Below are 26,867 nucleotides of genomic sequence, written 5' to 3' on the forward strand. Positions count from 1 at the left end.
CATTCCTGTATCACCTTCCACTTGTTAGGTTACATAAATGATAAAGAACTGCAGCCAGTGAGCTTGTGTTCAGCCCCTCTCCTCTTCGAAGAAGTACTCTATCCCTTCCACTCATTATAACTACACTCTGAAGACCAGACTGATGTGTACATGGTGTACAAACCATGATAAAGATTCAGAAATGAGGAGTCATCCAACCCTAAAAATCCGCAGACAGGACAGAACTTTTTACTACTTCTGGAAAGTGTTCTGTTTGCACAAATCAAATTTTGCAGACCAAGCGGCAGTCTCATGGCAATTTGGGATAGAAAGATAACTTGCCTGAAGAAGGGAAGAGAGATGGTGAGTAACTCTAAGGACTAAAAAGCACGGCCATTTTAGAGACTTTGTGTATAAAATGAAGGCTCATTTAAAATTAAAAAACCTTGAAAGGGAGAATATCACTCCAGTTAACTTCCACATATATTCACTGAAACTGCACTGAGACTGAGCTCCCTGGAACAGTTCCTTTATTTGGGCACACTTGTATTTTCTGTAAAGGTTCAGAGATAAGTTCTGCCTTTAGCCATTGCAGCAAGATTTCACCAGCGTAAGCAAAGTTGACTGAGAAGTAACTGATTGGAGAGCAAGTTCATTAAATGCCAAATTGGGCTCTTTTGATTTTCTTTTCCATTTTATGAGATTCCTCATTCTGCTCACCCTGCTAGACATTCATGACCACATTTATGGCTGATGGCAAGTTGCCCTACTCCCACAACATTCCTTCCAGCCAAATCACAGTTGTCAATCCAATTGCATCTATCAAGCCAACGGTAGATGGTTACATCAAGTCCAGTTCTCAACGCATTTATCTTGACCTAGCAGACAAATGTTCCAGGAAAGAGAACCTCAGAAATGAAAAGACAATTTGCTTAGGAAATGTTTCCAAGTCTGTAAGTAATGCCTATTACAAGTTTTAACTATCCATGGACTCTAAACTGCCTGAATTCAGTACAAAACAAGAAATATGCCCTACAAAACACTTAAAAAAAGAGTCAGAAGTTAGAGACACAATGAGCAAAGAAAAAATTATAATGGAGATGAAGTACAAATTTAGGGCACCAATATCTTGGGCTGCATTTCCAAGTCAGTCATTGGCCTCTTGTGGGACTGTCAGCCGTGTGAGTTAACCCATTACTATTTTCCTAGTAAAACAGTGGTAACAGTTATTTAATGCCAGAACTTGCTGGGATAAGGAACAACTGTGTTCTGGCATTAAATTTAAAATGTTTATCAATACACTAAGAGCACTGGGTGGCAAGTGCACAGCGTGCTATGTCTAGTACACAGCTCTCCCTAGGCTGTAGTCAAATTCAGACAGTGTCTGAAGCCCAGAAAGCCAATCATATCCTGGGCTGCATAAAAAGCAGCATGGCTAGCAGGTTGAGGGAGGTGATTCTCCCCCTCTACTCCACTCTCATGAGACCCCAACTGGAGTACTGCATCCAGCTCTGGGGTCCCCAGCACAAGAAAGACATGGACATGCTAGAGCGAGTCCACAGGAAGGCCACAAAAATGATCAGAGGGATGGAACACCTCTCCTATGAGGAAAAGCGGAGAGAGTTGGGGTTGTTCAGCCTGGACAAGAGAGGGCCCTGGGGAGACCTTATTGCAGACTTTCAATAAAGGGAGCTTATAGGAAAGACAGAGAGAGACTTTTTACTAAGGCCGTGACAGGAGAAGGGGCAACAGTTTTAAGCTGAAAGAGCGTAGATTTAGACTGCATATAAGGAAGACATTTTTTACAATGAGTGTGGTGAGGCACTGGAACAGGTTGCCCAGAGAAGGTGTGGATGCCCCATCCCTGGAAGTGTGCAAGGCCAGGCTGGATGGGGCTTGGAGCAACCTGGTCTAGCAGAAGATGTCCCTGCCCTTGGCAGGGGGGTTGGAACTAGATTATCTTTAAGGTCCCTTCCCACCCAAATCATTCTATGGTTCTATGAAGGAACTCCAAAGCTTTCTGCTTTAATTTTGATGTTCCTTAAATTCCTTTTAAGCTGTTAATAGTAAAACCAGAGGAAGCATAGTACTAGAACATACTTCACTCCTCTTAGAGTGAATGTGAACTTCCCTACAAAGCCCCTTAAAACAACTAACTGCCCAATTACAGGAAAAGTCCCCTAGGAGCAGATTACTGCAATCACAAAGCTTAGCAGTCAGCTTTTTCCAGTTGTACGAGAGGTTTTAATCATTTAAACCAAAAAGTATTGACTCCAGCAATACTCTGATAATCTTTGTGTCAAATATAATAGACTGCCCCAGAATGTCATTTTCAGACAACCCCTTGCCTGATGCAATTTTAGTCTATCACCTCCTATGCACTTAAGCGATGTCTCTAAGTGTTTAATGCAGAGCCGCCTTCTACATCCTTGTCCTGACAGTGGTCCCTTCGCTTTATAGTAGCCCAGCAAAGTTGGTATCATATTACATGAGTATCTGCATGGCAGACGTTTGCTTGTGTCCAGACTTGTCTGGAATCCCCCTGGTCTCTCAGCAGAGGCTTAGCTGCAGCCATACAGCTTCTAGCCATCTCACAGTGTGAGTTAAGTTTGCTCATGTCTACTGGCAAAAAAAAAAGTGCATCTGCACCTTAAGTGGAGGTTGGCCATAAACTGCTCAAATTCCTGAGGCCATCTTCCTTTTTTGCATGTATTAATTTCTATTTCTTTTTGCTGTCTTCACTTGAACTAGTATTTTTACTTGTATTGTTTCACCAGAATTGACCTCTGCTATCCCAACAAAACTCAAATTTTGCCTTTGAGGTTTGGGGTTGTTTTTAGGGGATGGGGAGGTTGTTCGTTTGCTTTTGAATTCAGTGGCATGCACAGGTCCTGCAACTGGTTTAGCATGGCAGCTTTTATGTTCTTAGACAGTTACCACGTGTATAAGCAGTGTTTATACAGAAGTCATTAGCTTACATATATGTTTTTAATAACATGAAAAAAAAAGTCTTAAAGTCTTCAGAGGCTGATTATGCCAATTTTAGAAGGTTTCTAACTTTCTAACCTCTAATGACTGGAGGGAGGGGATGGAGATATACTAGCTGGTTTTGCAATACTTTCCAAAAATTGCTATGCTTAAAGACAGTTCTGAGTAGTGTTTTAGTGTTCTAGCTGGCTGGTCGATGTTTTTTTGGTCTGCTTTTATTTGATACACAAAGTGAAATGTCAAGAAAATCCCTCTTCCTCTACACCCTGCAAATAAGTGCTCCAAAGAGGAGCAATACAAAGTCTTAAACAATTATTTAAATAATATCCTACTATGATATCTGACCAGCTGGAAGAAATAACTTATAAAAGGCTAAATCTGAAGTGCACATTTTAAAACAGATTTCCTCTACACACATTTGACAAGAATACCATGGCAACACAAGGCTTATCTACAGGCTCTGAAACAGACAGAAGGAAGGAATAATACAATTCTTTGAAGTAGTAGATGTCTAAGTTGCCAAAGTGATTACTTCTTGGTTTGCTTTATTAGTTTGTTTTAAATATTATGCTAATGAAACCCTTGTTAATTATGCAGTTTTGTAACTATTTATGGAAATGAGTTGACATTTCACTTATTGATAACAGGCTGGATGCTACATACCAACACATTTTAAAGAACACTAGTAAATCATAATGAAAGAGAGTGAGATATTTGGACAGCAATCTGACTTCTCGTGCACAAGTTCCACAACACGTAGCAATGTTTACAAAAAAAAATAACCACAGAAGAATGAATTATTTGAAGGGTAAGGAAAAAAGGGAAGTGATAGATTATTAGGAAAAGTGCCCTAGTGCAGAAATCCTGTAAGAATGTAGAACAGTCTCTAAGCTAATGGAAGCTGCATTGTTCCAAACATTTAAAAAACTGTCAAAGCGCCACAGAACTTGCTGGGATAAGGAACAACCCTCCACTGGCTCTGTAGCAGAGGAATTAAATGACCTCATTAAGAAGAAGTCCTTTCTATCTAGGATACTGAAAAAGAAGTCCCACTGGTTGTTCATATAAGGTAGAAAGACGTTCCACAGACTAAAGCATAACTTCATACAAGCCTCGTGAATTACTCAAAGTGCTGAAAACTCCTGAGAAGAACCAGATATTTGCAGCTGCTGCCAGTGTGCCACAGCATACCATTCCACTGTAGTACTTGGCACTACAGTAGAAAGCTCGTTTAAAATTAATTTAGTTTTCATTAATAATAATCCAGGACACATTTAGACCGTAGGCCACTGCCCTGCATTTGAATCCTATGAGGTCATGATGCGCTAACGGAAGAGAGATACCATAGTTTGGAAAGCAAATGCACAGCACAATGCAAGCAAATATGCACAGCATACAGGGCCTCTGCCTTCAGCGCAGCAGATTATATTTAGACTCCTTAGAAAGCCTCTCTCTGGTCACTCACACACCTGTATTTGTTTCATATAATGCATGCCAGCAGATGGCTTTGCTCCTCAGAGACGCGCCTGTAGAGAAGCTAGATTTAAACAAAAGCACTCTTGCCCTGAGAGCACAGGGTCCTGCAGCATCCCGTCTACTGGGATCAGGAATCTGATTCCAGCTCTGGCAGTAGCCAGGGCAACTTCAAGGTTTCTCAGCAGCACAGGCAAAACTGACTTTGGTCACATGAAAAATGGGGTGAGAAGAGCAAGGGCTGGCCAAGATCCTTTCTCCTCCTGGCATGGTAAGAGGAGAGAGTCTGGAGGAGGCACCAGGGGACTCTGGCTTAGTACTTCTGCTACTAAAAGAGAAAGCGAAAGGGAGTGTCTCCTAAGAAAGCAGCTCTAACTCCATCTGCAGACTGCTTCCTTTGTCACCTTCGAACCCACCCTCCACCTCCCAGGCCAGGTGAAAGGATCAGCATGGCCTTGCAGAGCTTTAGCGTAAGCACAGGGAGCAGTGGGCTGGCATCAGCACCTGCCTCAGGCAACCTGCTCTTCCAGGCAATCACCCATTTTGCCTAGCCTATGCCTAGAACCAGCCCCGTGGTGGTCTTGTACCTATGCAGAGGTTCCAAAAGCCAAAGAAAAAATTCACATTTAAACATCTAAAGAACATGCAGAAAGCTGTAGTGGTAGTGGCTATTTTTGGATGTATATTTTCTCCCTTCTTTTGTTGCTGCTAAATATCTGCCATATCTATCTACACCTTATCTATACCAACCCTCCCACTGTTGTTATCACGAGTACAGCTGAACAACAACATGAAAGCTAAGACAAAATTACTATAGAAATAAACTTTGGCATACCCTTTCCACTCTGTCCCCTCTCCTGCTCTGAGAGAGATTGCTCTTTTCAGTGTGTTTGACTGCATAGGTCGCAATGGTTTTTACAATGTTATTGGAACCATGCAAATTACCACCACCAACTACGCTTTCTGAACATGAAGGGAATAAAATAAGTGAAATTATCACAAAACTGATAGCTGTTTTTTTAAAAATGGAGGTGTGAAAACTGCTTGCCTGGGCATTTATTTTGTACTAGTAGCTGCAAACACATTCAATACAATAAAGAGAAAGGAGCTTTGATACAATCAGATGACTAGTTGCTGGGGACTAAGGCTTCTCCAGCCTCTGCCAGTGCTCAGTGTTATCTTCAGCTTTCTAGTGCTAAATTAGATATTAAACATGCTAAGGCCGGTGAGAGAAACACTCATGGATGCTGAATCTTCCTCCACTTGGCCCCAGCACAAGAAAGACATGGACATGCTAGAGCGAGTCCACAGGAAGGCCACAAAAATGATCAGAGGGATGGAACACCTCTCCTATGAGGAAAAGCGGAGAGAGTTGGGGTTGTTCAGCCTGGACAAGAGAGGGCCCTGGGGAGACCTTATTGCAGACTTTCAATAAAGGGAGCTTATAGGAAAGACAGAGAGAGACTTTTTACTAAGGCCGTGACAGGAGAAGGGGCAACAGTTTTAAGCTGAAAGAGCGTAGATTTAGACTGCATATAAGGAAGACATTTTTTACAATGAGTGTGGTGAGGCACTGGAACAGGTTGCCCAGAGAAAGTGTGGATGCCCCATCCCTGGAAGTGTGCAAGGCCAGGCTGGATGGGGCTTGGAGCAACCTGGTCTAGCAGAAGATGTCCCTGCCCTTGGCAGGGGGGTTGGAACTAGATTATCTTTAAGGTCCCTTCCCACCCAAATCATTCTATGGTTCTATGAAGGAACTCCAAAGCTTTCTGCTTTAATTTTGATGTTCCTTAAATTCCTTTTAAGCTGTTAATAGTAAAACCAGAGGAAGCATAGTACTAGAACATACTTCACTCCTCTTAGAGTGAATGTGAACTTCCCTACAAAGCCCCTTAAAACAACTAACTGCCCAATTACAGGAAAAGTCCCCTAGGAGCAGATTACTGCAATCACAAAGCTTAGCAGTCAGCTTTTTCCAGTTGTACGAGAGGTTTTAATCATTTAAACCAAAAAGTATTGACTCCAGCAATACTCTGATAATCTTTGTGTCAAATATAATAGACTGCCCCAGAATGTCATTTTCAGACAACCCCTTGCCTGATGCAATTTTAGTCTATCACCTCCTATGCACTTAAGCGATGTCTCTAAGTGTTTAATGCAGAGCCGCCTTCTACATCCTTGTCCTGACAGTGGTCCCTTCGCTTTATAGTAGCCCAGCAAAGTTGGTATCATATTACATGAGTATCTGCATGGCAGACGTTTGCTTGTGTCCAGACTTGTCTGGAATCCCCCTGGTCTCTCAGCAGAGGCTTAGCTGCAGCCATACAGCTTCTAGCCATCTCACAGTGTGAGTTAAGTTTGCTCATGTCTACTGGCAAAAAAAAAAGTGCATCTGCACCTTAAGTGGAGGTTGGCCATAAACTGCTCAAATTCCTGAGGCCATCTTCCTTTTTTGCATGTATTAATTTCTATTTCTTTTTGCTGTCTTCACTTGAACTAGTATTTTTACTTGTATTGTTTCACCAGAATTGACCTCTGCTATCCCAACAAAACTCAAATTTTGCCTTTGAGGTTTGGGGTTTTTTTTTAGGGGATGGGGGGGTTGTTCGTTTGCTTTTGAATTCAGTGGCATGCACAGGTCCTGCAACTGGTTTAGCATGGCAGCTTTTATGTTCTTAGACAGTTACCACGTGTATAAGCAGTGTTTATACAGAAGTCATTAGCTTACATATATGTTTTTAATAACATGAAAAAAAAAGTCTTAAAGTCTTCAGAGGCTGATTATGCCAATTTTAGAAGGTTTCTAACTTTCTAACCTCTAATGACTGGAGGGAGGGGATGGAGATATACTAGCTGGTTTTGCAATACTTTCCAAAAATTGCTATGCTTAAAGACAGTTCTGAGTAGTGTTTTAGTGTTCTAGCTGGCTGGTCGATGTTTTTTTGGTCTGCTTTTATTTGATACACAAAGTGAAATGTCAAGAAAATCCCTCTTCCTCTACACCCTGCAAATAAGTGCTCCAAAGAGGAGCAATACAAAGTCTTAAACAATTATTTAAATAATATCCTACTATGATATCTGACCAGCTGGAAGAAATAACTTATAAAAGGCTAAATCTGAAGTGCACATTTTAAAACAGATTTCCTCTACACACATTTGACAAGAATACCATGGCAACACAAGGCTTATCTACAGGCTCTGAAACAGACAGAAGGAAGGAATAATACAATTCTTTGAAGTAGTAGATGTCTAAGTTGCCAAAGTGATTACTTCTTGGTTTGCTTTATTAGTTTGTTTTAAATATTATGCTAATGAAACCCTTGTTAATTATGCAGTTTTGTAACTATTTATGGAAATGAGTTGACATTTCACTTATTGATAACAGGCTGGATGCTACATACCAACACATTTTAAAGAACACTAGTAAATCATAATGAAAGAGAGTGAGATATTTGGACAGCAATCTGACTTCTCGTGCACAAGTTCCACAACACGTAGCAATGTTTAAAAAAAAAAATAACCACAGAAGAATGAATTATTTGAAGGGTAAGGAAAAAAGGGAAGTGATAGATTATTAGGAAAAGTGCCCTAGTGCAGAAATCCTGTAAGAATGTAGAACAGTCTCTAAGCTAATGGAAGCTGCATTGTTCCAAACATTTAAAAAACTGTCAAAGCGCCACAGAACTTGCTGGGATAAGGAACAACCCTCCACTGGCTCTGTAGCAGAGGAATTAAATGACCTCATTAAGAAGAAGTCCTTTCTATCTAGGATACTGAAAAAGAAGTCCCACTGGTTGTTCATATAAGGTAGAAAGACGTTCCACAGACTAAAGCATAACTTCATACAAGCCTCGTGAATTACTCAAAGTGCTGAAAACTCCTGAGAAGAACCAGATATTTGCAGCTGCTGCCAGTGTGCCACAGCATACCATTCCACTGTAGTACTTGGCACTACAGTAGAAAGCTCGTTTAAAATTAATTTAGTTTTCATTAATAATAATCCAGGACACATTTAGACCGTAGGCCACTGCCCTGCATTTGAATCCTATGAGGTCATGATGCGCTAACGGAAGAGAGATACCATAGTTTGGAAAGCAAATGCACAGCACAATGCAAGCAAATATGCACAGCATACAGGGCCTCTGCCTTCAGCGCAGCAGATTATATTTAGACTCCTTAGAAAGCCTCTCTCTGGTCACTCACACACCTGTATTTGTTTCATATAATGCATGCCAGCAGATGGCTTTGCTCCTCAGAGACGCGCCTGTAGAGAAGCTAGATTTAAACAAAAGCACTCTTGCCCTGAGAGCACAGGGTCCTGCAGCATCCCGTCTACTGGGATCAGGAATCTGATTCCAGCTCTGGCAGTAGCCAGGGCAACTTCAAGGTTTCTCAGCAGCACAGGCAAAACTGACTTTGGTCACATGAAAAATGGGGTGAGAAGAGCAAGGGCTGGCCAAGATCCTTTCTCCTCCTGGCATGGTAAGAGGAGAGAGTCTGGAGGAGGCACCAGGGGACTCTGGCTTAGTACTTCTGCTACTAAAAGAGAAAGCGAAAGGGAGTGTCTCCTAAGAAAGCAGCTCTAACTCCATCTGCAGACTGCTTCCTTTGTCACCTTCGAACCCACCCTCCACCTCCCAGGCCAGGTGAAAGGATCAGCATGGCCTTGCAGAGCTTTAGCGTAAGCACAGGGAGCAGTGGGCTGGCATCAGCACCTGCCTCAGGCAACCTGCTCTTCCAGGCAATCACCCATTTTGCCTAGCCTATGCCTAGAACCAGCCCCGTGGTGGTCTTGTACCTCTGCAGAGGTTCCAAAAGCCAAAGAAAAAATTCACATTTAAACATCTAAAGAACATGCAGAAAGCTGTAGTGGTAGTGGCTATTTTTGGATGTATATTTTCTCCCTTCTTTTGTTGCTGCTAAATATCTGCCATATCTATCTACACCTTATCTATACCAACCCTCCCACTGTTGTTATCACGAGTACAGCTGAACAACAACATGAAAGCTAAGACAAAATTACTATAGAAATAAACTTTGGCATACCCTTTCCACTCTGTCCCCTCTCCTGCTCTGAGAGAGATTGCTCTTTTCAGTGTGTTTGACTGCATAGGTCACAATGGTTTTTACAATGTTATTGGAACCATGCAAATTACCACCACCAACTACGCTTTCTGAACATGAAGGGAATAAAATAAGTGAAATTATCACAAAACTGATAGCTGTTTTTTTAAAAATGGAGGTGTGAAAACTGCTTGCCTGGGCATTTATTTTGTACTAGTAGCTGCAAACACATTCAATACAATAAAGAGAAAGGAGCTTTGATACAATCAGATGACTAGTTGCTGGGGACTAAGGCTTCTCCAGCCTCTGCCAGTGCTCAGTGTTATCTTCAGCTTTCTAGTGCTAAATTAGATATTAAACATGCTAAGGCCGGTGAGAGAAACACTCATGGATGCTGAATCTTCCTCCACTTGGCTACAGCACTACAAAGCACCCAACACTGCCTTGTTTTCTGATAGATGCCATGTAGCCAAGAAGCACAGGTTTTTGGTATTACAATCCACATGACACGGAAACCAGACTAAATTTCACTGAATACAAGAACCTCTTCTACACTGCCCCACCACTTACTTGCTGTGATAATCAAACAACTGTTCCATAGCACACTATGGTCAACACTGACCTGAAGGAAGAGGCAAACTACAGTCCTAAAAGTAAAACAGTTTAAATCCCAAGACCACTCCTCAGAAAAATCAATTTTTTTAAAAATACAAACCTTCCAGAACATGCTCCCCATTGGGCTAGATGGCTTCCCCCTGCCCCAATGCAACTGGTATGTATATATGCATGTCTGCACATATACAAAAATCTCAAAAATAGCTAAAGACATTAAGAAACACTTAATCATCTATTATTCATCTTCACTTATCAGCCTGGAACTTTGAGAACTTAAACCACAAGCTGTCTCCAATGAGATAACCCTGTTCAAATGTTGTGAAAAGATCTGTTGCTGAATTCTTCAAGCCTAAAGAGGTGTCTGCATTTACAATGACCAATGAGGAGAAAAAAAGGGAAGAAAAATTGCATCAGTTCTGCTGAAGACTGGTGCAATTAGTTTAGTAACTGGACCACAATGACAGGCCCTTTCTTGCTAGCAGTTACAGTCAAAGACAGAATTAAAAAGAGGTTTTGAAATGCAGTTTGCTGTTCTGATTTAGTCAAGTTTTTCAGAAGTCTGGTGACAGCCTGCTCACGTAAACTGAAGGTTCCCCAACTGTCTTCTCAATCACAAATAAATGTCATATCCCTCACATAGCATCTTTGAGCAATATTTCAAAAGCAAGAGACAAGCTCTGAGTTGCAAGGATGATTCAGAGTAGTGGGTGAGGAATGTAAATTCCATTTTGCAAAACATTTGGTCTACTAAGCCCTCTATTACCCCACAAGACATGTCAGGTTCTGTCTTGAACAGGGATTCTTTACCAGCTAAGGGACCGTGTTTACAGGAGTTAGATTTAAATACTGCCTGAGGTGCTTATATGTTAACAGTCTTGCTGGGCAGGTCATGTAGGGCCGATGTCTCTTCTCACTTCTAGCTTGCCTTGGAGTCAAGTAAAAGCTGTGGCAACTCAGGACTGCTTTTCTTCTGCCAGACTAATGTATTAATTTTGCTAGAAACTCTGCCTCTGAAGAAAACTGGGACATATAAAGAGGAAATTGGCTAAAAAATTCACCAAACAATCAGCAATTACTTCTGAAGCACAGTGGAAAGCTAGGTAGTACTTGGATGGAGAAGAAAGCGGGAAAATGAGCAAACTATTCCATCTTCAAGAAAGGACAAAAGGTGGTAAAAAAGCAACCAACCTACTGCATAGGAAACCCTGGCCTATTCAGAATAATCTAAGATTGTGGAGGGAGACAGCCAATAAACTCTTCAACAGAATAGCTTCCTAAGCAATTTAGGGAATACCTTTTTTCACAGATCTCCTGCCCCAAAGTAAATCCTGTCTAATAACTGGACCGAACAAAACTACTGGCAAAGTTTCCAGCTGAGGGGGAATGACTCAATGCAACCTACTGGGAAGACACCTATAATTATTTGCAAAAAACCAGCAGAATTTATTCCATTTTCCTGGCAAAATACCAACACAGGTAACCGCATTCCTCCAACTTGAAATATGTTTGCAATTGTCTGACTGGTGTGTTCCTTCCCACTTTTCTTCATCTTTTGTGTAGTAATGTTGCTAACCATTACATAGCCAGTACTTGCTGCACCTGTACTTAAGCAAAATAATCTATTTCAGAGTTGTTGTTAGGGATGCAGCTCTGTAAAAACATTTACGCTTGCAAAAAAAGTTGCTATTTACAAATAGCTGATATAATTTAAGGGAGTTGTATCATAAATATTTATAGCAACACAATGTCTGAATTCAACCGGAAGGTAGAAATCAGTTAGAGAGATATTTTTATTTAAAATACCAACCAACAGTACAGGACATTACATCATCCTGTCTAGTTTGTACAATATTTTAAATGAAAGACCACATTCCACCCCCTCAGATCGTAGACCCAAAGACACTCCTATTTTAAGCTAGAACATGAGAACAAGGAGTTTTCCATTGAAGCAGAAGCTTTCCAAGGTCTCCACATCCCTACAGCAAGACACTTTCTCCAAGAAGGAAGCACAGCAACCTCTCTAGCTGAACAATTATTCGAACCACCGGATGAGATTTAAGAAAGGATGTTTCATCACCTTTAAAACAGGCACAACCCTTCAAGAAGAGCTGAATGAAGAAAAGAAGAGCTTCAATAAGTCTATCACAGGTGATTTGGACAGCCAGGGAGTTATTTGCCACAGAAGCTGAATCTTTAGGTCTAACAAAACAAAGCTCATGAGTTTCGCTAAAATGTTTCAGTAAGAGAACTGCCCAAGTTACAAGAGACTAAGACATACACGTTCCTACTGCAGGATCTTCTGATCCCATTAAGCAACCACTGAGGGCAATTGACATTAAGTAATTAATTTTGTAACTGAAATGTTGCAAGTTTACTGACATCCTTCCTCAAGTTACAAGAACCAGAAACAAGAAAGCTGACCAAAACACCTATGACATTGTTCTGTGGTAATTCTAGCTATTGGTCTTTGTGCAGAGGTCCCAGATAAAAAGTTTGTCATCTGCAGCTGCCTGGGAAAAGTTTTCAAGAGCATCACAGCCAGATAAACACAAACCCCCAAATCCAGAATTTACAAATGGAGTCAGGACAAATATAGTAACATGCATAAAATGTAATTCTACAGTCCACACAAAAACTTACAGATAAATAACTAATTTAAATGTATGTAACCTTCGTTTTAACTAAGAGGAAATTCCATAAGTAGTACTAAAACAGTGTCAAATGTAAAAGGAAATCATACATATTAAAAAGAAAGCAGGGAGAAGTCTCCATAAACCCTACACAAAGATAGAAGGCCAAGGTACTGGTATATTTAGCAGGACCATCTTCAGGACTTCCGAACTGCAGCATCAAATGTTGGTTAAATAAGCAATCCACAACTAGAATGGCATTTTCCTCAAAACCCTGCCGTTAACCAAACCTTTCAGAGGCTAGTCATCCTCTCAGCTGTGGACTGCACAGCTGTGATTAACAGCCTTTGAAAATGAAACAAAATATTTTCATTTTACCTCTAACGCAGCTTGTAATTTGCTCTCACTATTGCTAAAGCACCCGAGACCACAGGATAGCACTCAGTTTTACTTAATACCACTAAAATGTACAGTTTAAACTGTCAGAGCCATTAAAAATAGAAACGGTAGTACATTTCCTAAAGTCTTGAGTCTTTCAATCAAGATTCAACACCCTTCTAAAAGAGCACAGTGATTTGTTTCAACAGGAGATATGTTGACTTACGGCTCAGAGTGTCGTGTTGCCAAACCCTACTCAATACTAGGCGATATCAAATTAGGCACTGACCAACCGTGGCATCTACAACACTACTGTTACATCCCACACACGTTGCTACTTTTCTTTACTCTTAACAACCCTCTCCTATACTTTCACAGAGTTGAGCTAGTGCTATTTGCTTAGCATGTCTACGCCAGCATGGGAAAGGGTCAGAAATGAGTCAAAAGTGGTCGTTTCCACCAGCTGATAGTGCTCCTCCACCCAGAAAGTAAAAGAGCATAACTGTTCTGCATTAGAAATCAGTGGGAGGGTTTTGGTGTAAGAGGAAAGAGGGGAAGAGAGGCCAACGCACTGGAGCTGTAAGGAGCAGCCTGTGAACCCAGCACCGTTTTATGCTGCAAGCTTCATTATGAGATTAAATTTCTTAGTAACAGATTCTAAGTTCTTCAGTGAACTCAGATCAGCTTAGAAGCAGCAGAGTTGGTAGACAAGAGGGAGGAAGGACACACCCTGCTCCAGCCACAGCTCTTTCTCTTCATCAGCTCATCTAGAAGATTTAAATGATCATTAAATGAGACGAGAAATAAAAAGAAAATCAGTACGATAAAAGATTCAAATAGCATTGGCCATTGTTATCCAAAGACTGGATTAGGCATTTGTAAACTCTCCCCATCCAGCTTTCATCAGAATTACTCTAGATTCAGAGGCTGAATGAGAACAGCAATTTTTCAAAAAAACAAACAAGTATTTGTCAGACACCTGCCCCCCCTCCCCCAAATTCCAAAACAACAAAACTTACCTGCTTCTGGATCTGGAGGAATCCTCCACATATACAAATTGAAGTCATCAGAGCCCGAAAGGATATACTGTTAGGAATAAAAATAAAAGCAGTTTACCACAAAGTATCACCCGAATTATGTTATTTTGTTGTCAATCTAGTTTCTCCAAACTAAAAATGAGAAAAAAGATGATTTGTATCATTCTTTGCACCTCGCTGATGAACTTACCCTTAAATGGGGATGAGGTACGAGCACAAAAATGTTGCATGCATATAAAAAGACCAAAATTCAAAAGCATGCTTCATGTATCTAATGCCTACTGCCCAAAGTGTATGTTTTCTTTGCTAAATAAGGCTACGGATTTTGGTTGGCTTTAATACAAGCGTGTCTAGATCAAACTCTCATATATTGCAGTCCGCAATTCTGGTCTTTTTTCAATGTCAAAGTCTTTCATCCTTTTTTCTCACCTCCTGAACTACCAAGGAAAACTCCATCAAACACATACCTAAGAAGAGAGCTAGCATGTCCATTACTCACAAGCACGTCTGGCTCATCAGTCTACTAAGACCATCAAAAGTCAGTCACTGAGGATAATCTTGAACACAGAACAAAACCAAAGCTAAACATTCACTGTCAGCAAGTCTCAAGCAGTTTAAAAAAAATACATTTATCATACTGTTCATTTTTTTCCTGGTTATAGTTACTCTGAAGAGATGGAAGGCTGCCCTTTTTCAACAGCGCATGAATGATAAGCAATCTCTTTATTGTACAGAAGTTTAGGCAATATGCAATTTGAAGTAGCTTAATATACTACAAACATGCACTGGAATGGCAGGTGACATTTGACACGGTAAAAAGCTTATGCCTCTCAGTTACGAGAGGCCACAAACTGTGCCTTGTGTCCAAATATCTCTTCTCCAATAAACTGTACTCTGTGTCATTTATTTCTCTCCAGAATTAGAGATGACATGTAGTGGAACCAAGGGCAGATTCCAGTTCCAGTTATACTCATGTAAACAGTGCAAATCTCTAGCCCTCAACTGATTTGAGGCTTTGCTTAATCAATACAGTCAAGAAGTTGGGTTTTTCATTTTATTATTATTAGGGTAGAGATTAGGGTAGAGGGAAGGAAGAAAAAGAAATGGAGCAAGTTTGTCCCTTTTCTAACCTTTGATAGGAGACAAAGTCTGTTTTGTTTGGCTCAAATATAACTGTTTTCTGTCTTTCAGTCTCCAGGGATACATAAACTCATCAGGCAAAGTAACACCAAGCAGTGAGGAGACAAGTCCTGGAATAACACAGTACTGAGAAGCAAATAAACAAAAAATATACACTAACATGGAGAAAACTGCTATAAATTTGCATATATTCTGTTTGCAATGCTAATTACGTTCGTGCACCGTTTGGATGTTCCAGCCACAAAAATGTAATAACCAACCACTAAAATCCCTTCTCTAGTTTCCTACTATCACAATCCAACCATTCTTTTTTCTCTTATTTTTAAGGACGTAGGATGTGAGTAAGCACTTATGAATGCAATTCTGCTCATTTTCTGACAGATAAGAAGAACTGATCAAACAAAAGTTCCTTTACAAACTTGTGCACACTAGTTCTGCATCACTCATAGATCCATCCTTTCCAAGCCAGAAAGTTATTTCTACAAGCCGACATGTTCAAGCACTTAGGCAGCTTACCTCTGCCAAACTGACCTGACGGTGCCAGGAACATGTGCTTTCCTTTAATTTGACTGCTCATAAATGTTAGCCCACAACAGGCTGAGCCACTGTGCCAAGACTACACAGATCAGGGCCCATACAGGCAACCTCCCAGGAATCAGAAAGAAAGCACCTCTAGTGTGTTTCGTTACACAAGAAATGCTACATGAAAAAAATAAGTCGTTTAAAGTTATAAAGGTGTTGTCAGTTGTTAGTACTTATTACCAAATTGTGTGGTTGAAGCAGCAACTGGTTTGCCTAGGACATGTGGAGAAAAATGGAGACTTCTAAAACAGCTAGAAAGCTCAGTATCTTGAATTTATGACCATAATGCCGTGGGGTTTTTTTAAAACCAAACAAGCTCTAACAACTCCTCGATATGAGAGTCATTTAGCACTTCACATCATAAATCAAACAAACCTACCAACAATGACAGGCCCCAAAGTGACAGATTTCAGATATCCTGCACCAGGTACACAATACAGAAAAAACAAATTACGTCCATGCAAGGAACGAAGTGTCTGTGAGACTCTTCAAATCAGCTTCCAAACTGATTTGCAGAGGAACACACTGTATCCTGTAAGACTCAACGGCCAATTCTCTAGGAAATCTGGCATATCATTGCCCACCAAACAAGAACATAGTACCTACAGAGACCACTGATCCGAGTATACTCTGTCTTGCTTTGGAGACAGCAAAATTTAGAGTCCCCTTGCAGTGATCTGGACTAATGGCAATTTGATTGCACTATCAGGAGTGTAACCAGGAGGTCAAGACAAGTGATTATTCCCTTTACCTGGCACTTTTGAGGCCACACCTGGAGTATTGTGTCCGGTTTGGGTCCCCCGATACAAGAGTGACACTAATGAATCGGATAGAGAGTGGAGGAGGGCTGCTGGGGCTGAAGGCATGTGACCTGCGAGGGAACTGGCCTTATTTAGCCAGAAGAGAAAGTGAAGGGACAGAGTGGACCTCAACAGTCTCCCACTGTCTGAAGGAATATAGAGCAGCTGAAGACAGACTCTTCTCAGAGGCATGCAGTAGATGCTCAGGAAGCAACAGTCACAAGTCACAGCAAGGGAAATTCCAGCTGAGCACAAAGAAACAGCACGTTCAGGAGGAGTGTAACAAATGCTGCGACTTGGCCCCAGAAAGGCAGTGGAATCTCCACCCTGCCAAATCCAAAATTTACCTGGACAATTCCCTGAGCAATTTGATCTGACTTTGAAGATGCTCTAAGCAGCTTAAGTCAGATGACCTCCAGAGCTCTCTTCTGATCCAATTTTTCAAAGATTACCAAAGTAAAAAGGGAAATAATTGTCTTGGTGGATTGGGGTTGATTTTGGGTTGGGGAGCGGGAAGGGGGGAGAGTTGGGCAGTGTCAGGAAAATGCCCATCTGAAACCTTTACACTCCATGACACACCACAGCTTCATGAAAACTCCAATGGGAAGACAAACTTAGGCCACACAGACAGAGGCATAAGCTGCAGTTCAGCACATGGACTTGCATAAATTCAGGTGGTCACAATTTGGGGAATTTAAAGAAAGAAATTGTCCAAGTATCTTAAAGTAGTTCACAGAATCGTAGAATGGCTGAGGCTGGAAGGGACCTCCAGAGGTCATCAGGTCCAACCACCCTGCTCAAGCAGGGTCACCTAGAGCCGACTGCCCAGGACCATGTCCAGACGGCTTTTGAATATCTCCAATGGCAGAGATATTCAATCCAACTATCTCCAGTTGAGATAGCTCCTACCTACTTAAAAGCACCATGAAGTCCTTCACTTCATTACCATTTTCTAGCCTAATGACATTTGCACCAATCGAATACACTTGGCCGAAGTATTCTGGAGTGAATCAAGGGAAAATAAGTAGGAACGAATAAAGCATCTGTGCTGCAATTTATGTCTAGTCACAGAACAAAGCTCAGCTCAGGATCTGAGCTGTTCTGAAGAAGTGCTTACGGGTTTAATCTTGCAACTGAGGCAGCCATCAGTAAGTGCCAAAAGCATTAATTGATAAAGTCATCTACACAAGTTTGGTGTTGTAAGCGATGGGCTGCGAGTTGCGGACTTTTTATATAAATTTAATTCGATAGTTAGCTCTGCCAATAATTATCAGAAATAGATCATATTCCACAAAATATCCAACTATTTGGTATCTCTGCCATTCCACTGCTGCCACGGTAGCAGCCAGCATTGTTTTCCAAAAAAAAAATTAGGATACCTCTGTAGGATACATGTTTTCCTGCTGTTCTCACAATATAGAATTGAATCCCCAAATGCATTCCTTTTATCCTTTTCTGTAAGACCAGGTGATAGGGCTCTGAGAAGTAGAACATGGCTTTTCAGACAAAGACCAAGAGACTGCCAGAAGCACAACTTCATGACTGCAGCTACCGCAAAAAAGATGTGCCAGCTGAAGCTTCAAGAGCAGACACCCAAGCTGATAAAGCCAGAAACACGCCTCTTCCATGACATTTGAAAAAGAAACTCAATTCCAGCCAGTACACTCTGCACAAGACAATGGGAACCCAAGGCCTCTGGGGAGCACAGCTGGACTGACGTTACTAGGACATTTACATGATCACCTGTGAAAATGTTTCTTTGATGTATTCATTATAACAATAAGCCAATAGTTTTCCACACTAGTTGAAAGTTGGAGAATAAGGATTGAGAAAATGCAAGTCAGTCCATATGACTAGAAAATTCAAAGAAATTCAAAGAAATAATTGCTATGAAGTGCACCAAGCCCTAGTTAATAAGGCTGAAATCCTGAGGGAATGGAGTAGACTTTTTGAAAGGAAGGAACAGAAAGGAAAGAAAAAGGCGGCATTGGGGTGGAGTAGATGAAAGAACGTCATGCTGCATATGCTTAGACTCCACTTTAATTGCGGCCAAGGATTTTTGGTCCTGAGGGGATGTGCAAAACGTAATTCCTAGCAGAGTACCTTCTACTCACTCACTTTAAGAACAAAAGCCCAGATAATCAAATCACAGAGGCTAGCCAGTGAGAGGCAAAAACACATGCATTCACAGGGACAAATAAATGACTAAGACAGTGTGCACTCCCCCCCACCAAAGACAAACTCCAAGCAGAACATAACCTCAAGAACCAGCGCAGTGCTGAATTCTGAATCAGACCAGACACTGCGCCAGGAGCTCAGATGCTCAGATGTCTGGGGGGAGAGACCAATATTAAAACCACCTGTTTCATTGTCTGCATTTTTGCTGCTGTATCTGACCAGGACTTCGGAAATCAACATTCACAATATTCACATGAACATGAGATTAGACAGAAAAACAGTTGCTAATAATAAATATTGGAGTTTTTTTAGAAGGGAAGAATCAGCTTCTATGTCTAGCTGTTAGCAACAATGACAGGAAAAGGCTTCCAGATGACTACAAGCTGCTGATTCAGAAGTTTGCCTTAGAAGGAAGAAAACTCTCAGGCGTGGTTAGAGTCTACTGCTGGAGAAAACACAAATTCAGTCTGAGCTTCAATACGCATAAAATGCTTAAAATAAACTATCATCAGGAATCTGGCAGAATTACTTCGGACTAGCGCTCCCCACTCGTTCCACTGTAACTCTTCTCATTTTCCCTCTCCCCAAAGAAATTACAGCAGTTGATATAAATAAATGGAGATCTAATCTGCTGCTGCTATAGTCTCGTAATAGTAGCATTAGCATTGAATTTTGTAGAGTACTACCACTCTGGGGAATTTATTTTTGTTCTTACCATTGCCAGCTTGAAAGCTTTCAAAATCCCACATTTCCTCAGGTGCTACTGAATATAGAGTATTTAAATAAAATTGTATCTAAATCAAGCCTTATTTTACAGTTTCCAACATCCACATTTCCTGTTTCCATAAAATTTCCTCTTACTTATGACCTGTATCAGAGACATTTTTAAGCTTTTGGCCCTAGACAAGTGACCAGTAGACATGGATCATTTTTCCAAAAGTATCAGCAAGTCTTTTGAATGGCCCTAATAATGTAGGGGAGAACAAGAAGACTGTAGGAGAATTTGTCTTAAAACCAAAAAATACCATCACCGTATAATTATAAATGGATGAATGAGACCATGGGTAACGGTACAGAGATGATAATCATTTGAAAAGTGATTGCTCCTAAGTTACTAACAGGAAAATCCTTGTTAGAGAGACTCAAAATTCCATGATGCTGCTTACAGCTTTACTAACAAGTCAGCTCTGAAAGAGACTAGACTTCTTAAATCTCAATTCCCCCTCACTTGAGCATGTCTGTCCTTTCCTCAGAGGGGCCAGTGAAACTTGGGGCAGAAAAGATCAGAGCAGACAGAATTTTTCTTGGGCTTTTAGCAAGCTGTCCCTTAGCTTCTTGAAGTAATGCAAAATCCACACACTGGGGAAGAAGCACAGAGGCATCCAAATTTGAAACAGTTCTGCTGGTGCTTTGTAAAGCTCCTTTAAGAGGCAGCATGTACAGTCACTCCATACATTGCCTGTAACATAATATAACTCATGGATAGGGTGTAGCCTTTTGCTTTTTTCCTATGACAACAGATAGAGAATCCGGATTGGTGGCAGGCTGCTAGGCTGAAGTCTTAACTCCTCTTGAGCATATGAGAAGAGCTGCCTTGCACATCTTCTCTGTGGTGGGATGTGCACTGAGGAAACCACAGTTTGACATGAAGCATCACTGAAGTCTGAAAAACATTGATTATTTGTCCAAAGGAGATTGAAATTCATAGCAATCAGCACTTTGGAGAAGGAATCCATTTATACGAAGAACATAAAAAAATGTGTATTTTTCCAACGAGGAGAGGTTTCCTAAGGAAACAGGGCCTATGCTACTTTGTTCTTTGTGGCATCTCTCCATCTCAAAGAACTTAAGCCTAGTGGCCAATTTCAAATTTGATAGAGGACCTGAGGGTTCCAGAATTATGGACTGCCTAGAAATAATTCTTTTACAAACAGGCAGCCACACAGAGGAGAGAGAGAGACACCCTGTAAGTAGCCACTGAGAGCAAAGCAGTACCATGATTACACCCCCCTACTGAACATCAAGAAACCCAAATGGAAACTCATCCCCGAACCCAACAAAATCCCAATGATATCACCACGATCTGCTTCTCATGGAACTATTTCAAAGGGGATAAGAAAACAAGCTATAAATAAATAAAAGCAAAGAGTAAGAAAGGTCTCCTTATATACACATATATATTTGTGCATGTGCTTGTATGTATATATATATAAAAAAATATCATAACCATGAACACAGGTCTTGCTATACGTTACTTATTTTGCATGAGAAATGTTTGACAGAACACAAGCAAAATTTTTTTTTTATAGCTGCTTCTGGGCCTTTTGTGATGCCAAGACTGCTCTACACATCCTCCTTATAAATGAGACTTCCACTGCTATTTTCTCCATTTTAAAGAAATGACTGATAGTTATTTTACCCTTTGATCAGAATTTAGTGTTAAGTCTGCATTTCCTGCAGGTAGAAAACCCACAGATTTGTTTTCAAATCATCTTTCTGTTGTTAGAGTACCCACTGACCAGAGTGGAAACAAGGTAAAGACACATCTATGGAGGAGGAAAAGACTTTTTCCCTATTCAAAAAGCAACAAGAAGCAAACAAACAAGGTATCAGCAAGATAACACAGCTTGTTTGAGATGGACAATACTGGAGGAATAAAAGAAAAAAACCAAGATCTCCCACAGAGCAGAGCACTCCTTTCCTTCCCTTAAACAATTAAGAAATAAACAACAGTCAATTGGTCAAGTATTTCCATCTCTCTGCAATTCCTGATCTTTCTGTCGGGCTGTTACCTTCATGCTGATGAATCTAGGCTTTTAGTATAGAGTTCCCACTGAGTACAGCTTGAAAAGCTGCTCTAATGATCATCTGCTGACCTCCTCAGTAGGTATGGTCCCACCTACGTCCCTTGTGCCAACATCAGCGCTCACTCGTGACACAGCAGTGGTCTGGCTCAGTAGCTGGAACAGTAAAATCCCATACAAATCATAATCAGTCATTCAATATATTTCTTCTCATTTATATATTTCAATCAGCTTCTATAGGGGTCAGGTGGATGCCAGTATAGCCGAAGTAAAGTACAGGACCTCCCCTCTCAGTGGCCTACTGCCTTGTTTGTAACCTCAGACTGCAACCCCAGGCAGAGTGGCTGCCTGTTCTCCTTTTAGAAGCTCTCACTGTTACCAGCTAAGAAGTTCCTCTCCCCAAGGCAGTTAACCAGGGTGTAGGGTCAGGAAGACAAAGAGCAGTCACCTGTGCAGGCTACTAATCTCTTGCTGCTGTCTCTCAATGACAAAACCTAAAGTAAGAAGAGACATAACTGGGAAAGCTATTTCTGAAATGTGTTTTGGAAAACTTGCAGTTAAGAAAATAATTTACCTACAAGAAAGTATACCTATACATTCTTTTATCTTCTGCTTTGTAATAAATTCTAGGGCGCAAATCATATCTTTTTGCAATATTTAACAAATTTAAAGAGTAATCTACAGCTAGGGCTCACAGCATTGTGGTAGTAAGAAACATGTTTGCTTTGAAAACAGCCAACTTTTTTCATACTAGCCAGGACAGCAGCTTGCAACCTGTACTGTTTGAGACTGTTTTTCAGGAAGGTTGAACCTGGCACAAAAAAGAACTTAAAAGTTTTCCATCTTGGCCTGAGAATCAAGCAGGTACGTCCAAAGGCTTTTTACAACAGAAACTTTGTTCCTCAGTAAGAAGCATGCCTATCTCATGAACTGGAAAAAGAAAAGCTGTGACACAGCAGACGGGAGAAACGCAAATTGCTTCTAGTACATAAAATTCAAAGCCAAACATTTGTATTCCCACTCCCTAAATCCCTAATCTTATAAACAGCCAACTCTGTGTGGGGCAGTTTTAAATACTTACAGAAGCATCATCGGGAACAATCCATCAACATTTTTACAGCTGCCTTTTTGCCATGCAGAAAGGCCGTAACAGTAATTTTATTCATGAACAAAAGCAACTTACAAACCCTCACTGTGGATTTCTATGGCAGGGAAAATATTCCTATTACATTCCAAAGAAAGCAACAACAAGTTTATCTGAGCATATGAAGGGGACTCTTCTGTACATGGCTGAAACTGCATATACCCCAATTGCTCTCTCGTCTTCTTCAGCCATCTGTTACTTCACTTTTTCAAATACACATTAAATCAAATATTCTATTAGTCAAAATCCTCCCGAATTCATAGTTGCTTTTTCAGTATCTAGACCAGGCCTAGTTTTAACAGCTCAACAAGAAACACTGTCAGTGCAGCACCCATTGTGTGTCATTTTTAGCACTGCACTCCTGCTCACTCTCCTTTCCCTTCCCTCTCTCCAGTCGTGCAAGGGATGCTACTAAACTGCAGATCTCGTGATGCACTATGAGGAACACGAAGCCTGCAAACCTCAAAATCTCCTGAGTCAGGGTTCTACTCCACCAGAATTTAGCTTCAGTATGGGTCCCTTTGGGCTAAATGCATTACTGTCCAGAGGTCTAAAAACCTCCCCCAAGGGCTTACAGGAATGCAGAAGAGAAGGGAGACAGGAAATGAGCCTGGCAGGATGCCTCAGGGAATGGGGGAAGAGGTGATCAGAATAGGAAGGGTTAAAGAAAACTCCCAGCCCCTTCTGTCAAGACCCTGACTCTGAAGAGACATTTTCAGTATGACCCTCCCATGTCAATTACCAAAAGGGATGGGGAAGAAATAAAGTAATTTCATAGCCAGATAAATTACTCATGTATGTATTTTATATGTACGTAATGTTATGCATGTAGCTGGGATTTAAACTGCCATTTAGATAAAGTAAAAAACAAAATACAACCTCATCAGTAATTCTTGGAAGAAGCCAGAGTAAGACATTGATTTGCTTTTTATCCAAGCACAGCAACATATTTGCACACTGAGTGCTTTTCATACATTAAGAAATGCTGACTGCAATAAGCTACTATTCATTAAGAATTCTTCTGTGTAAAGGAAACTCACAATATATTCTTTAGAAGAATAATTGCCTTTCTTCTTTTTAGTTTTTAAAGCTAGACATTGATAAGTGCTACTTCCTGAGATAAATGGCCTTTAAGTTAGATGACAGAAAGAAGAACACAGGAAAAAAAGTTCTATTTCTTTACAAAGGCAGTGCACAACCATGTAAGACCCCTGGCACCTATACAGCTAATCCTGTTACTGGAAGGGTTACATTCATGTAATAATTCTGTCCTGCTAAAAACTGGGTTGTCCCTAACCAGGGCTATTTAGCACACAGACTTCAACATAACGAAGGCTGTAACTTTATAGGGAGTTGGAGCAATCTGCAGTACCCTGAGTGGTGCATTCCTGAAACTCTCCTATACCAGTGTAATGTCAACAGAAAAGGCTGAGTGGTGATGTAATGTCTGAGGGCATGCCAGAGTCAAGACACTTTTTGTTTGATTCACAGGGTACAAGTTATTTCTCCCCACCCCCGCCTTTTTTTAAGCAGGCAGCAGGCAGTTGATTTTACAACTAGAAGCGTTATAGAGCCTCACATTATCTGCACAGTGAAAAAAAGGAATGAGCTGATAGCATTCATCACTGTGACACAGGCAACAATTCTTGAGCAAGAAAAGCTTTTGGTCTATTCTAGTTTGGAGGGGGGGGTTGTGTTTTGTGGGTCTTATTTTGCTGCTGCCCATCACCATGGCCTCTGAGGCTTCTACACGTAAAAATGCATTTGGGTACCCGAAGCCCTTCAATACTTCCCGTATCCTTAGATCCAAGAAGATACTTTCCATACCAGTCTAGCAACTAAAAATCCTTAGTATTTAAACAACATTTCCCAAATTCTAATGCTGACAAGAAGAATGGAAACTCCCCCAGCACCCCGACACAACTTGAGATTCTCACACATTTTATGATTTGTATGTAAACAAACACTTGTGCACGCTAGGGTAAAGTCAGTGGGAGTCAGGTGCATTAATAAACTGCCTTTAAAATTCTGGGCCTGGATGCCTGTACCAGAAGGATGGGTAAATTACGCTCTCACATAAATCTCTATAGCCAACAGAGGGAGTGGGCAGCTGAGAGTCATGCTTGATCCATCTAGCCTATCTTATCCTTCCTGCCTTCCACAGCTATATGACTCAAGTGAGCTCCCGCATAACACAAGTGGCATACGATTTTGAACGTGTTTATCTACCAACATCAGAGCTCTCCTACAAAGAAATGAAAAAATTAGTGTCATGTGAATGAGGTCATTACACACATGACATAGACAAAAGACAGAGTTCTGAGAGGAGCAAATGAAGGCAATTATAATGCTAATGGGCTAAACATTGCCTCTCAAGTTTTGGTAGTTGTAAGAAATAAGAAAAGTCTGACTGTGGCATTTCTAGGAAAAATGCCTGCATATACTGTTCACTGATTTTCAAATCAGGTTCACAAGGACTAGGGCAATAATGCTTTTGGAGGAAAACAACAGTTTGCAAGGACACAAAAAGAAGCAAAGCTGTTCATCCTCCAAGATCCCTGTCACTTAGCCTGTGCTACAACCCACACACCCAAAATACCTGCAACAACTCAAAACCAGCTAAGGACTTCAGAATGTGTTCTTTTAAACTTTTAAAAAAAAAATCATTGGGGTTAACAGGTGAATCTTTCTGAGTTTTGTTCCTTAAAGCATTAATGGTATTTCATTCTTTGTTGAGAGGTTTCAATCTACTTGCATCACAGATGCTCCAATAAAACAAGCTGGTATGGAGACCACTGCACACCTGCTGGTAGCAGGCTCCCCTCTACAGTGAGAAGTCAGGAGTTCTGGATCCAAGTCCTGTTGAGTACCTGTCACAATCTGTGGGCACTCAAAAGACAATACTGAGAACAGATTAGTATACAGAGCTTAACTGCCATCAACAGACAAACCAATCAAACTGTTCCCCAACTAGTAGTCTGTGTTTTATTTGTGCAAAGAAATTGTATTAATTTAACACACGTACCTTGTCAAAGTAAAAATAACACATCTGATCATTATGGGAACTTCAGTATTTAATTTCTTAAAATATAAGGGTGATCTCTTAGAGAACTCTTATGTTGTGTGCTTGCAGCTCGGAATCTGTTCATTTTTGCCATACTGGAATCCAACAGCTCCATATGGAACATGGTGCTATTTACCTTCTCTGTAGATTTTCACCACTGTGTTAGAGCAAACTTCCAAAGGCAAGTGCTAACAGTTATGGGTTTTTAAACCCTGATGGTAATGATTTACAGGAAAACTTCTTGTGAGTAAACCATTTTCCATGTATAAACTTCATAGAAAAATTAGCAAAGGCTGTAGTTCTGTGAAGAGCCGAGTCTCACAGCGCTGAAAGGCCATCTCTCTACCTCTCACCCACCTTCTGATCCCTTCCTTATATTGCATTCAAACGCTTGCCAGAGCCCTCTGAGTGCCAATATAAGTCATTGACCCAGAAGAAGAAGTAAATGCTTCTACCAGGTTAGGAAGTTGAATCACTGAAAGGTCTTGCATCACCTCTGCTGGATAAGAAAGGCCTCCCCCTTTCAGCAGTTTACTTTTTTCCTAATGGAACTGCATTCTAAGCACTGATGAGTTAAGGATATCCCTTTCTTGTTAGGGTTAAAATATAGAATCGAAATGCAACCTTATCAGATGAACTAACTGTGCAGACAACACATAATAGTTTGAACACAGGAGAGTCCCATTTTAAAATTACTAGGCTCTGTATGAAGTATTAAAACCTAACTATTTAAGACAGCTTAAAAGAGAAAAAAAAGATCGAGTCATCAGTTTAATAAAGATGAAAAGAAAAATCGAAGCCAGAGAAAATCAGAGGTGCAATGAGAGAAAATTTCTGAAGAAGCCTTCCTACCACAAGTGCCACTTATAATTTGAACACAACTTTCTTAGCCTTAGATCCCCACAAATGAGCCCTAGCCCACTCAAAGTTTTGATCCTACAAGGAAATACAAGCAAGGAATTCTATGAAGCTCACTTTGCGTGGATCTCGA

At 40.7% G+C, this 26,867-nt stretch overlaps 1 protein-coding gene across 2 annotated transcripts in view; it reads right to left on the reverse strand.

The window, feature by feature from the left end:
- The window catches only part of DCAF5 (DDB1 and CUL4 associated factor 5), an 80,061-nt gene that overhangs the window by 10,130 nt on the left and 43,064 nt on the right, over positions 1 to 26,867 (reverse strand). For both annotated transcript variants that reach the window (XM_009325577.1, XM_009325578.1), the window contains one exon: positions 14,147 to 14,213. In XM_009325577.1, the coding sequence (XP_009323852.1) occupies positions 14,147 to 14,213 (67 nt within the window). The remainder of the gene's footprint in view (positions 1 to 14,146; positions 14,214 to 26,867) is intronic.

The sequence above is a fragment of the Pygoscelis adeliae genome, unplaced genomic scaffold, assembly GCF_000699105.1.
Source record: "Pygoscelis adeliae isolate BGI_AS28 unplaced genomic scaffold, ASM69910v1 Scaffold356, whole genome shotgun sequence".
In the NCBI taxonomy this organism is placed as follows: domain Eukaryota; kingdom Metazoa; phylum Chordata; class Aves; order Sphenisciformes; family Spheniscidae; genus Pygoscelis; species Pygoscelis adeliae.